We start from the raw sequence: 16,479 nt of genomic DNA on the forward strand, positions 1-16,479 counted from the left end.
TGTCTATAAATATTTGAAGAACTATATTTAAAACATATGAAAGTAGATATTAATACGACTTCGAATATGCTTCGAATATACTTTGAATATGAGAGAAATTTCACATGAGATGAGAGCTTCACTGTATACAGTATACGAAGTGACAAAGGCACCCCTACACCAATATACCTACGAAGGTGCAATGTTCCACTTCTATAAAATGGCCTCAAGGCGTGGTTGTGTTAGTTGTCAAGAGAAACTAACCGCCACTTAGAGAAGGATAACAGAACAATGGGTATGAATTCCAACAGAGTAGAGCACTTTGATTGCTGCCATGAAACCGCCATAAAAATCCAACCTGAGACACCAATGAACATCATCCACCAAGTTCGGTTGCCACCAAAGAGAACCACACTCCTCAAACTCAGACAAAGGCTGTCTGAAATCTTCTTCCCTGATGATCCACTCCACCGTTTCAAGAACCAAACTTGGTTAATGAAGTTGCTTCTAGGAATTCAATACTTCTTCCCCATTTTCCAGTGGGGTCCTCAATACAGCCTTGCACTTCTTCGCTCCGATCTCATCTCCGGTCTCACCATTGCTAGCCTCGCCATTCCTCAGGTATAGCAAGTTCATGTCAGTTTCTCTTTTCTCATAATCAATTCTGAAACCTGCTGCTTGCAAAAGCTTCTCACCATAATTGATTTTGACTTAAGCATTTCCAAACAAACATTTAATTTTCTTCTTAACTTACCAACACATGCATGATCAATTATGATAATTTGTGTAATTTTGTATAGTACTTCATATTTCAGAACATAATAGAAATTTTCTATTTTGTGTCTTCTTTGCAGGGAATCAGTTATGCAAAACTTGCTAATTTGCCACCTATTATTGGACTATGTTAGTATATTTTATATGGCATTGAGTAAATATTATTAATTGTGGTAGAATTTTGAATATGAAGTAAGGTTTTTTCAACCGGTCATGCTGCAGATTCTAGTTTTGTGCCACCATTGGTGTACTCCTTGCTAGGAAGTTCTAAGCATCTTGGTGTTGGACCTGTTTCAATTGCATCTTTGGTTATGGGATCCATGTTAAGTGAGACAGTTTCTTTCACTCAAGACCCAATTCTCTACCTGCAATTGGCTTTCACTGCCACTTTCATTGCTGGTTTATTCCAAGCTTCTCTTGGTATATTAAGGTACTATCAAATGAAATCATGCATACAAAAAACAAAATTAAAAAACTGCTTAAGAGCGACCAATTTTTTAGTCACTGAATTAGTCTGTTAGCAACCAAATCAGACTAATAGCAATCAAAAAGGCTAGAAATTCACTAGGCTAGAAATTCACTACACAATGATCGAACAGTCTTTTAGCGACCAAATTAGCTAATATTTTTTTTGCTTATTTGATCATTGTGCAGTGCATTTCTAGCCCCATTTTTTATCTATCTCAAAACTGGCATAAAAAAAACTAGTAAAGACTAAAGAGTACTAAATAACTCAATTTATTTTAGTAAAATTGAAAATAATGATTGGCTTATATTGCTGTATGATTGAATATTAAGCTTTGATTCTCTATACAGGTTGGGCTTTTTAATTGATTTCCTATCAAAGGCAACGCTTGTGGGTTTCATGGCTGGTGCTGCGATCATTGTGTCACTTCAGCAGTTAAAAGGATTGCTTGGAATAGTGCACTTCACTACCAAGATGCAAATAGTTCCTGTTCTGGTCTCTGTTTACAAGGAAAAAGATGAGGTAATATTTCGAAGCTCCGCCAAAAAAAAAATCTCGATATGCTTTAAGAATCATTATTAGATGATGAAAGTCATGAAACATTACGAAATCATTCAATTCAAGTCAACAGAGTTCTCTTGTTTCTTTTACTTTCACGTGTTGGAAATTGTTATTTGTATTTTTCAAGGTATGTAAAATGAATAGGAGTAACGTAAACTCAAACACATCCTTAGCGACTATTTAAATGAGTTAATATTAAAGTAAATGGACTAAGTAGGTTGGTGTACGGAGTAATAGTTAAATATTTCTTCCATTAAATAAATAGTTGAGGTTTCGGATCACAACTCTTTTGAATATAAAAATTCTTTGGTTAGCCCTTTGGTCTTAGGACTATCAGCTATAAGAATACCTTAATTAAGTAAAACAAAAAGTTTGAGTGATTTGCTTACTTTTATTTTTATATAATGAAAAAATGGTTAATAGTTAAATTAGTCTCTTATTTTATAAGTGTGTTTGATTTTAATGCCAAAACGAAAAAAATGATGTTTAATAATGATCATTTTTATAGTTACTGTTTATTTTTTTACTACCACTTAATGTCATTTTTCCGCAAAATGATTAACATTAAACTCGATTAAAAAATCATATACTAGTTTCACCATTAATCCTTGAAAAAATTATGATTTAAGTTCAACCACTTGTATCCAAACATTCATAAGTAAATGATTCAATCTTTTTTTCTTAGGTTTAAACTGTTTTACTTTAAAGATAATAAAGTAAATTATTGATCAAACATGAAACTTAATTTTTAAATTAAATCATATCATTTCTAATGTTTTTTTATGTTTTCAAAAAAAAGATTTAAAATGTGAGAAATTTAAGAATTTAAAGGAAAAAATACAGCCACAAAAGAGTGATCATTTCTAGTCATTGTTTTGCTTCTTTTAAAGGTGAAGAGACTAGTAAAGCTACCTAAAAACTAAAAAAAGTAAATTACTTTTCCCCACCACACAACTCTTTCAAACTATCTGATAGCACTTATTCTTTTATAACAATTTATAAGCTATAGTTACACTCCATGATTGGCAAGTGAGGGATAGGATAGCCATTTTTTCAGATATTTTCTTGCCGTATTATATTAGGGAATCATATTCTAAAGTTTTGATAAGTGTTGATGACTATTCCTAAGAACTATGGAATTAGAGTGTTGATATGTGTCGAGGCTTACTTTTTTACATTAATTTTTCATCTCTTTCTATTTATATCTTCCTTTTTCATTACATCATTAGATTCTCATTATTTGCCATCACATAACATTTAATGGATGCTAAAGGAGTGTAATGCATATGGGATGTGAATTTTTCTTTATTGAGGGAGTTACAGATCACTCTCAAATGAATTGTACTTGTACATGTGATGCTTAAATAAAAAAATTTATGTTGACTAAAGTATTTGAGTAACTTGTGCAGTGGTCATGGCAAACCATTCTTCTGGGATTTGGCTTTCTGGCCTTCTTGCTGACAACAAGACACATTGTAAATATCTATATCTTGCTTAAAGACATATACACAAACTAGGGATTATGGTATTCTCATGTCACATGACAATGTCAAGTGAAACATCGTGTCTATCTCTCTATATAAATATTCTGAGGGCTGAAGAGAAAGAGAGAGATAAACATAAAATTTTAACATGGCAGTGTCATGTGAAGTTTCCACATGAGAGGCTAATGATCCAAAGGCTACTATAATGTCACTTGTTTTGGCTATTCATTCATTTTCTAAGATCTGACAGTTCTGAAAAATTTCAACAGAGCATGAAGAAACCAAAACTATTCTGGGTGTCAGCAGCTGCCCCTTTGACATCAGTTATTCTGTCAACCATTTTAGTCTTTCTTCTCAGACATAAGACTCATCACATTGCAGTTGTAAGAAAGATGTTTGATCATTGATATTCTGAACACACAAGAGATGTACAAATATAACTTTTCATCCTAATAAGTGTTTCACTCTATTCTCTGGCAGATTGGATACTTACCAAAGGGCCTTAATCCACCATCACCAAACATGTTATACTTCAATGGTCCTTACTTGGCTCTTGCTATCAAAACAGGCATTGTCACAGGGATCTTATCTCTCACTGTAAGCTGACCCAAAATAACACTGCTTTCTATAGGTTACAGATAATATGAGATCGGACAACTTAGTCTTTGAAAGATGAAAATAGTTAAAATAGTCTCTGAAAGATGAAAAGTGGTTAATTTGGTCATTGAAAGATGAAAATTTCTATCAACATAATCTTTACAAAGGACTAACTTGAACATTTTTCAGGGACCAAAGTATATTCAGTCAAAATATCTTATATGCATCCTCTTATATTCACCATAACTACATGTTTAGAGAGTTAATTCTAATAATATATCATATGATAAAGTTTTATTTACCTGTGGCTTACTCCTTATATTTCAGGAAGGAATTGCAGTAGGTAGAACATTTGCATCACTTAAAAACTACCAGGTGGATGGGAACAAAGAAATGATGGCTATTGGTATTATGAACATAGCTGGTTCTTGTTCTTCATGCTATGTCACCACAGGTAATAATTCTCCTCAAATTTGACTATATAACTAGTTGCTCTAAGAAGCATCAATTTTGAGAAAATCAATCTCTCTAATTAAATATACTTGCAGGGTCCTTTTCTCGGTCAGCTGTTAACTATAATGCTGGAGCACAGACAGCAGTTTCAAATATAATCATGGCTGCAGCAGTTCTAGTGACCCTTCTGTTTCTCATACCTCTATTCTACTATACACCAAATGTGGTCCTAGCAGCCATTATCATCACTGCTGTGATTGGACTCATAGATTACCAAGCTGCACTTAAATTGTGGAAGGTTGACAAACTTGATTTCCTAGCATGTTTGTGTTCCTTCTTAGGGGTTCTGTTCATTTCCGTGCCTCTAGGCCTGGGTATAGCGGTAAGCTAACAATTCATTAATCTGTTTCCTTATGTTGCATGATGATGCTATTGCTATATTTTATACCCCAAACTGAGTTGGTGAAAATCATCAGGTTGTCATATCAGTGTTCAAGATCCTGCTTCATGTCTCTAGACCAAATACTGTGGTTTTGGGGAATATACCAGGAACACAAATATTCTACAACATAAATCAATACAAAGAAGCTTTAAGAGTTCCTTCATTTCTTATTTTGGCTGTGGAGTCTCCAATCTACTTTGCTAATTCCACTTACCTTCAAGAAAGGTTAGTTAAGGAGAGATTTCTAGAATGTCAATCTGTGTAGTATATTTCTGAGTGTATCCATGTTTCCCTATGATTGAGAGCTTCTCCTGCTACAGAATACTGAGATGGGTTCGGGAAGAGGAAGAGCTTATAAAAGCAAACAATGGAGAATCATTGAAGTGCATAATTTTAGACATGACAGGTACCAATTTTACTGGACTAACAGCATCAGTTATCAATGGTTTGGGCACAGATTGACTTAACAATATTGTTTTTTCAGCTGTCACAGCCATAGACACAAGTGGGCTTGAAACTTTAGGTGAACTTAGAAAGATGCTGGACAAAAGATCACTTCAGGTAGACACTAATTGACATTTCAGAAGGCCTAAATGGTTAATTTGATCCCTGAAATATTCGTGGTCGGTAAATTTGTCCCTCAACTGTAGAAATAGGTAAAATAGTCCTGAAAGATCGAAATATGTTCAATTTAGTCCTCTCGGGAACTAAAATTGATCATCTTTATTATCTTTCAAGGGCTAAAATTATCGCTTCAGGGACAAAAATGCCTATTTCAATCTTTGAGGGACTAAGCTGACCGATCTTATATGTTCCGAGGACCAAAGTAACTATTCAGTTAATACTATCATTAATTTCTTTCTAACCTCTACATTTATAATTTGCTGCTGCAGCTTGTGTTGGCAAATCCTGTTGGAAATGTGATGGAAAAGTTACATGGCTCAAAAGTGTTGGATTCCTTTGGAGTAAAAGGAGTATATCTCACAGTGGGAGAAGCTGTGGCTGACATTTCATCATTAGAAAAAGCTCAGCCTTGATTTTCCATAAATAAATGGTGTTCTAGGACAGGGGTAAGAGTATGAGATGTACATGATAGGAACCAGCAAGTTATAACCTGCGGAGTTTTTTGCCTGTGAGATCTAATGTATGTTAGTAGAAACCTTGAAGCATTACCCCTGAGGGGGTTGAATAAAGAAAAGAAAAAAAGAAGTGAAAATAGTGTTTCTTATCTCAGTTTGGTGCTCCTGCGGATGTTACTCCTATATTTTCAGCAATTTTAACATTTTTTCCCTCAAGGGAAAGAGCACCCAAGAGACTTTTGATGACTTATTCATGTAGAAATTTTGAGTGAAAAATATTAAAAGTTTAACGGAAGAACAAAGAAAGAATGGAAAAAATGGTCTTCTCTACTTTTAAACAAATTTCCTGTTACCATATTAATCCTCGCGGGTTCAGTTTGGGCAGTGAATAATACTGAGAATCTTAGTACTCTCATTAATAAGAACCATATAAAAATGTGTTGTTATATTAATCTTTGAGGTATGAATATGATGTATCCTTTAAAGTTTTTTTAAGACCATTTTAAGTTTCTTATTTATCTGAGAGAACGAAGCTGGGGGGATTTGGTGGATGCATGGAATGAACCCTAGTCATTTTGATACATGTCTGGAAACACTCTCAACAAACTATCTATCAAGCGCTGACATTTTTAAGTTTTTTTTTTTCATTTTTTGGTCAAGAATTCTTAGAAAATGCCACAAAGACGATTAAGCCGTACTTGAATCAAGCAAATAAGGGAATATAAACCCCATATTAGAACGTATGAGCAAGAGTATAGTCCTTAAGTATAAAAGAGTCACAAAACATGGCATGTTTGCTTAAAAAACCATAAAATAATAAAACAACAAAATAGAAACAAGCAAATAAACAACATTATTCATATTAGACATAAAAAACCTCTAGCTAATTTTCATCTTATATTCAGTCGTTTGCTTTTTCTTCACAGCCCTTATTTCTAATCAGAACCAAGCTATTTGGCCGCACCAAACCGAACTTTATAGAGGTAGTCTCAAGGAGGTGGTGGGGGGAAGATGTGTGGGAAAATGGGTGACGAAAAGATGAAAATGAAGGTAAGCAATAAAAGTAAGGGAAGTGTTTGGAGGTGATAATGTAGAGGGAGAGAATGGAAGTTGATGACCAGGAGGAAAAAGAGGAACATGGAAGATGGAACAAAATGAGAAATCCTATCTAAAAGATGAAAACCCCCTAGAGACCTCCAATGAGGAGGGACCGCCCCAAATGGCAGGACGGGAGACTGAAAAATAATCTTCACGGCTCTACTGGGAGCTGCGTTAATGTCCGCCAGAGATTGGGGATAGCTTTCCCTCTCTATTTTACAAGGCGCCCTAAGACCAAAGAGCATACAAATCGGGCCAAAACTGGTTTTCTGTCACAGACGAGACATGCATGCAGAAGCAGCATTTGACCCCAAAAAAAGTATGTAGATGCTGCAAAATGATTGAAAGATTTAACTAACTTTTGAGAAGGTTCACGCCAACATGCTCTTAAGCCAGTAAGATTAGGCTAAAGATGAGGGGCGTTTGGGCTTGTTTGCATGAAATGTCAAGAGTGAACCTAATTGCCAAACTCACCTTCAGCTAAGGTAAAAAGTAAAGAAACAGACTAAGAAAATCGTGAACCTGAAATTAATATTAGATGTGGGGCACGTTAGCAGAAGCACAGCCTTCAATGAACAGTACATATGAGTCATTTAGCCTGATCATGAAAGTTGAGTTTCCTATTGTACTTTTAACTTAAACAAGCTTTATTAGCATTCTTCCATTATTACCAAGACTAAATATAAATCAACGAAACACATGGCTTAAATATGAAATCAAGATTTGACATCAACAATAAAGCAAGGAGAAATCGAAATCTTACAATCTTAAGCAGCAAAACCTATTAACTTCTTTACCAGGGCGAACAATGAAATGTGCACGTGCTTTTAATATAAACATTTCCACTTACTGTTTAGCATCCTACTTTAGCAAATTTTAGTGAAAAAACAAAATTACCAACAAAACTATACAATGAATAACCACAGAATTACAAATGTATAGATCAATCCAGATATAAAAAGCAAGTTAAAGAGATCCGCTTTGCTTACTGACATAAAAACCCCATTACAAGTGGTGGCACTTAAGTAACATATATTTCCAAGATTTTAAACAGATCTAAGAACTCTCAAAAGGATAAGAAGAATAGAAACTTCATCAACTAAATGGACAACCTTAATTGAAAGTAAGAGGGGTGGGATAAGAAAAGAGTAAGAACCAGTGAACAACTTACACGACTTCAGACTTTCCTGAAAAATGGTATAACTAGTATTGACGTGCTATCAATATTCAACTCTACTGCAACTACTGCAGTACGCAAATGAAAATGTGGTTCTTTAAATGGTTATGCACTTCTTCGGATCTATCTTGGAGATGATCCAACATGTAGAAACAGCATCCAGTACCATCCCACAATACAACTTTTTCTTGACTTCAAGACTCAAGCTATTTATGTCAATCAAACAACTGCAAGGAAATAGACTATTAAATCACAGGAATAGATAGGTAACCAGTATTAGCCAAGATATTAAACTCTCCGTTTTATAACACAGGATAATTTCCACATAAACCCTACATTTTTACAAAAAAAGAGTACTTATTCTTAATTTGGCAAGATATAAAACTTAGCCAGCCATGCATCCAACCATAAAGGAAGAAGTTCTTACTTGACCGAAATCGCGTAATAGGTATCTCCCGGAGCTCACGCCTGATACAGAGATATTCACCTAGCAGAGCCATCACTGCAAAGCCAGCAACATTCACAGCCCACCAAGCTATAGAAGAGGGCCAACCCCCATAAACAATGCATATAAAAAGATGAATGGTGTAGAGAGTGGCTGAAAAATCCAAGCATTTCTTCGCCCTTTCAATGAAATAAAGCATATACACAGACCTGCATAAAAAATGACAAATCATTTCAGCTTACAAACCCAAACACACATAAAAACCCTCACCATGATAACAACTAAGGCTAGGTCTAATATCCGTTAGCACCAGTGCAAACAACGTTAGCATGCACTTCAAGACAACAAGTGAACAGAACTAACTCTGCTTATGGATTGAGATAAAATTCATTTTCACATTTGACTCAACTGGTATCCAAACGCATTGTCATAGACCAATTATCTCAAAAGCTTAAGCATTGTGAGCACCAAGGATCGAACTCTAGACCACTTAGTCACAGACGCTTTGATACCATGTCATGAAACAATTATCCCAAAAAGCGAAAGTTATTGGGTAAAAGACACATGAATCATTATATTTCTAACACACACACTCATGAATAATCACAGAAACATAAAGAAAGTAAATTACATGTCAACAAGCAAATCCAAAACCATGAAACTAAAACTCATGAACGAATAACAGTTATGTTGAAATTGGTATGAGGGTATGAGAGATTTTACCCTGCAATTGAGGTGAGAAGAAATGAAGCAATGACACACCAACCAGTAATGGTAGAAGTAGTGAGTGTAGCAAAATCGAAGAAATACACAAGGCTCATCCTAGATACACGAGTTCCAACAAGAATGGTGAAGAACAGACCAAGAGTGATGTAGTACAAGCATTGAAGGCAAACAATTTGAGCAACAATAAGCCAAGGATCCCATACCACCGCGCCATAGAACATGACGGCAAACCTCAATTTCCCTTCACCTTGTGAATGAATCAAAGCCCCAAATAAAACCCTAAACTACTACTGCATTGCAATTGCACCCAGTTCTTCCAAAGAGAAAAAGGAATCGACTTTCGATGACCCACTTGGCTTAAAACTGCTTCCAACTCAAATCACGTTCCATGGCATGTGTACTCATCACATAACCAAGTGAAAGGGTTTGAAAAATTGAGAAGAATTTGAAATTGAAAGCAGAATCGTGAGATTCGGATGAAGAAGAGGTGAAATCTGAAGGGTTGTGTGATTTTTGAGAGTAGTCTAAATCTGATTGCAGAAAGAGAAAAAAAGTATCTGAAGAATGAGATCGATGATGGAGATTGAAAATTGAAAATGGAATTTACTTTGTTCATACTCATTTTGTCGTTTACCTTTATTTTTTAATGTTATTTTTTGTTGTTTTGGTAATAATGCTCTAATGCAATGCAACACCCAGATTATCTCATTTAAATTTATCTTGTTTAGTATGCTTAAATAAGTTTGTAGTCCTCATTTTATAGTTAAATTTGATGATGAATAGTTCGCATTTTGGAGTGTGTATCTGTATGTTAGGTGTTCTTCTGTCGTGCGACCTGACGGCTTGTGTGCGACCTGTGGCCCACACCTCCTATTTGTTCAGGGTGGGCGGCGTGAACTCTGACTCGATCCGGGTATTCAATATGCCGCTGAGATGCTTAGTTGACTCTTTAACCTCGATAGGAAGATAGCTTACATTGTTTAAGTTGAATTGGAGATTGAATGTAAATAATTTTGTTTGATAGGTTTTTAACTTATTTTTTTTAGATAAGTCATGAATTTATATTGATATGAAGTACAAGGGGTGCTTCAACCCAATACAAGAGAAAGTAAAAACAAAAGACTAGAAAATAAATTGCACCTACAAACCAAACAGATACTAATGAAAAAACCCCAACTAACCCACAGCTAAGCCCCACCTCGTTGGACAACAAGCAAAAGAAAATTGCCTCAACAAAAGCCAATAGCCAGTAACACCATTTGCATCCCCAAGGTTTCTAACTTGTGATTATTAAATTCAACCATGAACAATCAAGATTAAAATATTAAATTGTGTATTTTTTATTCAACAGTAAAATGCATTAAGGCAAATTGGCCGGCCAAATAGCACTTACAAGAGGATCAAGCAAAGTTAAAGTCTTTTGTGGAGTAATCTACAATGTTACACCATAAAACAATACAAATTTCAACATGCTCGCTCATCAAACAACAAACCTTACATTTAAAAAAATACATAAGCAACAATTTGATAAAACCTTTTACACATCGTTTCTTCACTTTTCAGTCCCAACCGGCTCTGTCACAAATAAATCGACTAAAGGCAACAAACTAAATTGAAGAGTCTGATGAAAGGGTAAGGTGTAAGAGAATGGTGGCAGTTGTGGGTGGTGGGATGGGCGCGATAGAACTGAGCGGAGCCTGCAATGGAGTTGTAGTAGAGCCATCAAGAGAGCTTGCAATGAAGCTTATAGTGGATGTTGGTGACTAAGGGTGGATGGTGGTACGACTAGAGTGGTGACAAAGGGTGGAAGGTGGTGTGGCGAGAGTGGTGACAAAGGGTGGACATAGGTGGTAGCGGAACTGGTTGTTGGTGGCAGAGGCAACAACAAGAAAGGGGGAAAAGAAGAACAAACTCTCACGTAGAAGAGAAAAAAAACTCACACCAGTATCACAGTATGGAGGGAGGAAAACTCACCTATTTAGATAACAAAACCACATATTGTGACTATGGAGAGGAAACCTTCATTAAGAAGAAGTTTCCCTGGTTGAGGGGGAACCCCCAAAGAGGGGAGGGGGCTGCTTAAATATTTTGTTCCCCTTTCTTTGCTAGTGTTTGGGTCGTGTCGTGTGACTTTTTAGACGCATGATATTTTTAAGTAGTAAATTAACTCTTAATCTTGTACATTCATGATTAGAACTAATGATTATCAATCATATATCAATTTTATGTGATAATTATAATTTTCTTACATGTTAATTACTCATTAGTGATAAACCCTTGAAGCAAAAGCAAAATGGTGGCTCCGCCCCTGGGTATATATAGATCATTAACATATCATTCCAAATTTAGCTGCTGGCTAATCAGTCAATTATTCAAACTACAGTAGTTAAGAGAAATCTGAATGGCACATTTGCAGCATGAGGTAACCGTTCAAACAAAGGTAAAAGACATCGGTAACAAAAGAAAAAACTGATGAGCGAGGGCCAGTGGCCTCTTTCAACTCATCTTTACAATACATATATACATCTGTTTTGAGTTATTACAAGGGATAATGCTGCCTCCTCTACCTATTCACTGAACACTGAAATTGGTTCATGAATCATGACAACCAGCACACTGCAAAATTTGCCTAGCAATCATCCACATTCCACAGCACAAACCACATAGGTTGCAGCTTGTAAATAACATTATCCACATCTTCAACCTTTGCAACAATTTCATAACTTGGACAAGGTCTCCAATAAGGTAAATAATAAAGCATGTTATTATTTGGACACAAACAGCCCCTTCAAGAACAGATCATGGTAACTTGATTCGGGAGAGCTCTCTACTGAGTTACTACAATTTTTCTCCATTTCCTCTTCCACCAAAATTTCCTCTGATCTACACTTAAAACAGCAAAATGCTTTCTTACCTCTGCAAGATATACAAGTAACTGCAAGTAATGCTTGTGATATGATGGAATTAATGGGAGTAATCACTTTTGACTTTTGAGAATTTATTGTTTGAAAAGCATCATCACTTTAGAGAGTCAAGTAAGTCATTGCAGCAATAGTTGATTGAGAAATCAATGATTGAGGTTTAAAGAACAACATAGTTTGTTGTAGATGTGCAACTATTAGATCACAACCTCAATCGGCTATTTCTCAATTAAGGTTTGCAATGATTTACTTTACCATCTAAAGTGATTTTAGAGAGGAGTAAAATCCAGAATATTAATTACAGGAAGTTTAGGACAAACCTGAACATGTCAATGTCTTCCCCCTCATCTAATTTCTTGTTACATGAGTAACAAAAGCTCAAAACATTGTCAAAAGGAAGAGGTGCTGATCCTGCTGAAAATGAAGGACCAGAAGATCTGAAAGCAGTTTCTTCCTTCTTGCTGAACTCAGTGAAGTCATTGTTGTGACATTCCAAAATGCAGTCACCAAAAATGTGTGTTCTCTTAGGGTTTGGACCATGAGAAATTATACAAGTATAATCCTCAGAAAGTTCTATCTCTTTTGCAGATAGTGAGCCTATATGTCCTTTGCTAAAATCAATGGTTATTGGAAGTGAACTTGATATATTTTTTAAGGAATTATTCAATGGTGAAGGCAAACTTATTGCTGAAGCTGTATTTTCTTCAAAGAAATCATTGTTTCGCGAATTCAAGTTTTTTAATGGAGAAGACCTAGAGGAATCAGGCAAAGAAGTCACAGTAGTTCTAAAACCTTCAGAATCCCAATTGATATCATCAAAGCTTTCCTCTTCAGATTTGGGACTTTTGGTTTCAGAAGGAAGTGATACTACATAGTTTTTTGGCAAGGAATTAGATTTCAAATCAGATGCAATAGATTCATGGTTGTTCTTGGAGAATTTAAGAAGGCTAGTCTTCTTCACCTGTGGTCCAAAAATGATGGTTCCCCTCTTAGAGTCACCATGAGTCTCACTACTAAGTTTGGTTTCATTAACAAGGGAACTTACTATGCCAAGGCCTATTTTACGGCAATCTAGATTCTTCTTATGCCCTGTTTGGAATGGTTTAGAAGAATTGGCACTGAAAGGGTTGCTGAGATTTAAGAGTTTGAAATCAAGAGGAGATGTGGGGCTCCAAACGGATTCGGAATCTGGTGAACCTTTTGCAGCAGCAATCCCTATCCTAGAACCAGAGCTGTGGAAAATTGAGAAGCTTCTTTGTCTTATTAGGCTCAAAGAAAAATTGGAAGAAGAATCAGCCATGAGATCACAAATCTTCAAAGTATGACCCTTTCTCCTTCTTCAAAATAATCCTAGTTCCTCATTCCTCTTAAAATGATGAAATCATCATTCCCTAGCTGCATCAAATTCAGACAGCTAAAGAAAACAGCATTGTGTTAATCCCCAGTTAACAGGAATCATGATCAAACAAGGCATGAAAAATTCCTTATACATTTAGCTACACAAACAGATGTGTTCCTTGCACACAGAGATTATAAATGGAAAAAGGTACTTTCAAGAAACAATTGGCAGTAGGAATTGTTAAATTTAGTAAATGCATAAATGCTTCTTTCAACAAAAATCTGCAAATCCATTTATAATTTTTGCAACTTAAGTTAATGTCAGAGAGAGTATCAATTTACATTCCCATAAAATGTGCTATCTGCTGCAGAAATAGCATGCAAGAATCTAAAACTCCATCTGAAGGGTTAAATTTAGAATGGCAATTCCCATAATGAGAGTTTAAGCAACTGATCAAAAGTTTCCAAAGACATTCCCCAAATAAGAATACTTCAAAATCAACTTGGAAAAATTAAATTTATGAACATAGATCTAGCAACTGGAGGCTAGAAAACCCCAAAAGGAACCCTTGATCAGAATTACTGATCAATTTTATTAAAAAAAAACAGGGAAGGATGAAAAAAATTTGCAATTGATGATACATTTCAGAAGCCCCAAACCAACAAGTGAGATTTCCAGATGATATAAAAAATTGCAACTCCTGATAATTAAGACTACCACAATCAAATAATTCCTTTGAAATTGAAAAGGATCATTTTTTCTTCTCAAACAACAAAGTGTTCATCAAAATCTCAGAAATAAACACTAAAATTAGCATAGACAGAATCTGATTATCCCAAAATAAAATCTAACTGAGTAATCTCACAAAAGCTTCAAAAGGGTCTATGACTCTGATCATCACCACCACCACACCCAGAAAAAAAAAATCTTTCATGAAAAACCATGATACATTCTTCAAACTGAACTTCAAAACCATCCATGCAAATTTGGAGAACCAAAACAGAAAAAGAAAAACCCAGAATGCATCATCAGATTGGTCAGAAATAAAAAACACAGAACAGACAAATTAACTGTAAAGCAGCTACCTACTTTTTTCAATCCAAGAGAAACCCAAATGCGGAATCGTTGCAGTGATGAAACATCAGCAAGAGTTTACCTATAACATCAGAGATTATTTTTCACCATGCTCCACTCCACTTGCATGCATCAAAGTCAGAGAAACAGTGAGCCACTGAGTCTTCCTATGTACTACTTCTGTTTCTCTCTCTCTTTCTGTCTTTTCTCATCTCTCTCTCATCATTGAGCCTGCAAATACGTATAATACATGTACAACCGTATATTGCATAATACATGAATAATAAATTTCACATATATATTAAATTAAATAAGAGAATATTAAAGGTAATCTATCAATTCATTGTTATTGTTAGCAACTATTTTTCTTAATCTAAGAGAATTGAGTGAAATTTATTTTTAGATAGGAAGGGAAGTAGTAATTTCAAAGGGCAATTATGAAATATTATGTCATTTGTAGTTATATTAATTTGTAATAATGAAAGATAGAGAAATCCGAGTTGTATATAATAAATTTCACCGTACAAAAATATAAATAAAAACAAAGATAGATTAAAATGAATGCATTGAAGTCAATACATCAATATTTACTAAAGTCGGTAGTTCGAGCGGAACTTTCTCTATCCAAACTGAATTAAGATATATGATGTTGTTCCTTGACAGAAAATTGGGGATACAATACCATTCCTAGGAAATAACAAAAGAGAGACACAAAATCAAAAAGAAAATTGAAGCATGAGAAGTTGATAATACTAGTATTCTACTAGTACACACGAGATAAATAGCATTTATTAATTTGAAATTATTTTTTTTCGATACATCGGAAAAATTAATTTTAAATTTATGCATTGTGGTGTTTGATAAATAAATTAATGTTAATAGGATAGGTTACTTTCTTGTTCAGGTTTTCAGGGGTGTCAGACAACAGGACAAACGAAAGAAAGGAAATGGGGTTTCAAAAAATAACTGACCAACGTCCACAACTTGACATATTTTGTGGGTCCGTTTAATGATGCTAATGTCTATGGCCTATGGGCCACCAACTTCAATTGAAAGAAAAATAATAATTAATAGCACTTCATTTTTCTTTTTTCATACGCAGGTATGTTGTGTTTGGCATATATATATAAAGAGAAAAATGAGAGAAGAGAGAAAGAGAAAAAAAGAGTAGAGAAAAATATACGAAAAAGATATTATATTTCATAGGTCGTATAGTATGATAAGAAAAGAAGAGAAAGAATGATGTTGACACACTCTCTTTGTTTGTTTGAATTGAAAGAGAGAACTTAAAAAAAAAAGAATTGAAAGAGAGAAGAGAGAAATTAACTTTTTATCTCCGTTGATTTATACTTTATGTTATGGCAAGAAACACTGTCACTTATCCTAATGAAATGCTTAAACAAGGAGACCCCCTTTCTCCTCTGTTGTTCAATGTGTGTGTAAATGGTCTTTCTTGCCTTTGAATATGTTTCTAGAAGATGAGCATTCGGTAGGGGTCCAGCTTGGGGCAAACTTGCATGTGCATAACATATAATATATGTTTGCAAACTCAAAGAGAACACATGGTCTCAATGGAAGAAGCACGATGATGAAGGGAAAATCAGAAGGAGGAGTGTAGGGATGGCAATGGGGCAAAAAAAAACCCGAACCCGCGGGTACCCGCGGATAAAAATCCGTCACGGGTATAATAACCCGCGGGTTCGGGTACCCACGGGTTTGAAAAACAGATATTTTAAATATCCGTCCGAAAACGGGGCGGGGCGGATATCCGCGTACCCTACCCGTGGGTACCCGTTAGAGTAAAATTACATAAATGCCCTTATTATTTACTTAAGCCCAAATTAAAATTTTAGGGTTTCATTCT

General features: G+C 35.1%; 3 protein-coding genes across 5 annotated transcripts; 1 reads left to right on the forward strand and 2 right to left on the reverse strand.

The window, feature by feature from the left end:
• Nucleotides 1–210: 210 nt before the first annotated feature.
• On the forward strand, nucleotides 211–6,062 carry LOC130743228 (probable sulfate transporter 3.4). Its single transcript, XM_057595372.1, has 13 exons — nucleotides 211–600; nucleotides 834–882; nucleotides 976–1,183; nucleotides 1,570–1,741; nucleotides 3,190–3,255; nucleotides 3,534–3,647; nucleotides 3,745–3,861; nucleotides 4,189–4,315; nucleotides 4,410–4,696; nucleotides 4,791–4,981; nucleotides 5,077–5,162; nucleotides 5,241–5,317; nucleotides 5,650–6,062. Exons 1-13 carry the CDS (start codon nucleotides 271–273, stop codon nucleotides 5,791–5,793), a joined length of 1,968 nt encoding a protein of 655 aa, XP_057451355.1. The 5' UTR covers nucleotides 211–270; the 3' UTR covers nucleotides 5,794–6,062.
• Nucleotides 6,063–7,737: 1,675 nt separating this feature from the next.
• On the reverse strand, nucleotides 7,738–9,867 carry LOC130743230 (uncharacterized). The gene is made up of 3 exons (XM_057595375.1): nucleotides 9,279–9,867; nucleotides 8,538–8,764; nucleotides 7,738–8,337 (listed from the first exon to the last, which is right to left on the reverse strand). Exons 1-3 carry the CDS (start codon nucleotides 9,500–9,502, stop codon nucleotides 8,330–8,332), a joined length of 459 nt encoding a protein of 152 aa, XP_057451358.1. The 5' UTR covers nucleotides 9,503–9,867; the 3' UTR covers nucleotides 7,738–8,329.
• A 1,729-nt stretch (nucleotides 9,868–11,596) lies between these two features.
• On the reverse strand, nucleotides 11,597–14,839 carry LOC130747805 (FCS-Like Zinc finger 10). 3 transcript variants are annotated; one of them, XM_057600844.1, is made up of 3 exons: nucleotides 14,698–14,839; nucleotides 12,523–13,616; nucleotides 11,597–12,197 (listed from the first exon to the last, which is right to left on the reverse strand). In XM_057600844.1, the coding sequence occupies exons 2-3, from the start codon at nucleotides 13,500–13,502 to the stop codon at nucleotides 12,047–12,049; spliced, it is 1,131 nt and encodes a 376-aa protein (XP_057456827.1). In that variant the 5' UTR covers nucleotides 13,503–13,616; nucleotides 14,698–14,839; the 3' UTR covers nucleotides 11,597–12,046. The 3 variants fall into 3 exon arrangements, with proteins under 3 accessions (XP_057456827.1, XP_057456828.1, XP_057456826.1); XM_057600845.1 differs by having other exon boundaries at nucleotides 11,597–12,164; nucleotides 14,631–14,789; XM_057600843.1 differs by having other exon boundaries at nucleotides 14,631–14,789.
• Between the last annotated feature and the right edge of the window lie 1,640 nt (nucleotides 14,840–16,479).

Source organism: Lotus japonicus, chromosome 3 (genome assembly GCF_012489685.1).
Source record: "Lotus japonicus ecotype B-129 chromosome 3, LjGifu_v1.2".
NCBI lineage: Eukaryota > Viridiplantae > Streptophyta > Magnoliopsida > Fabales > Fabaceae > Lotus > Lotus japonicus.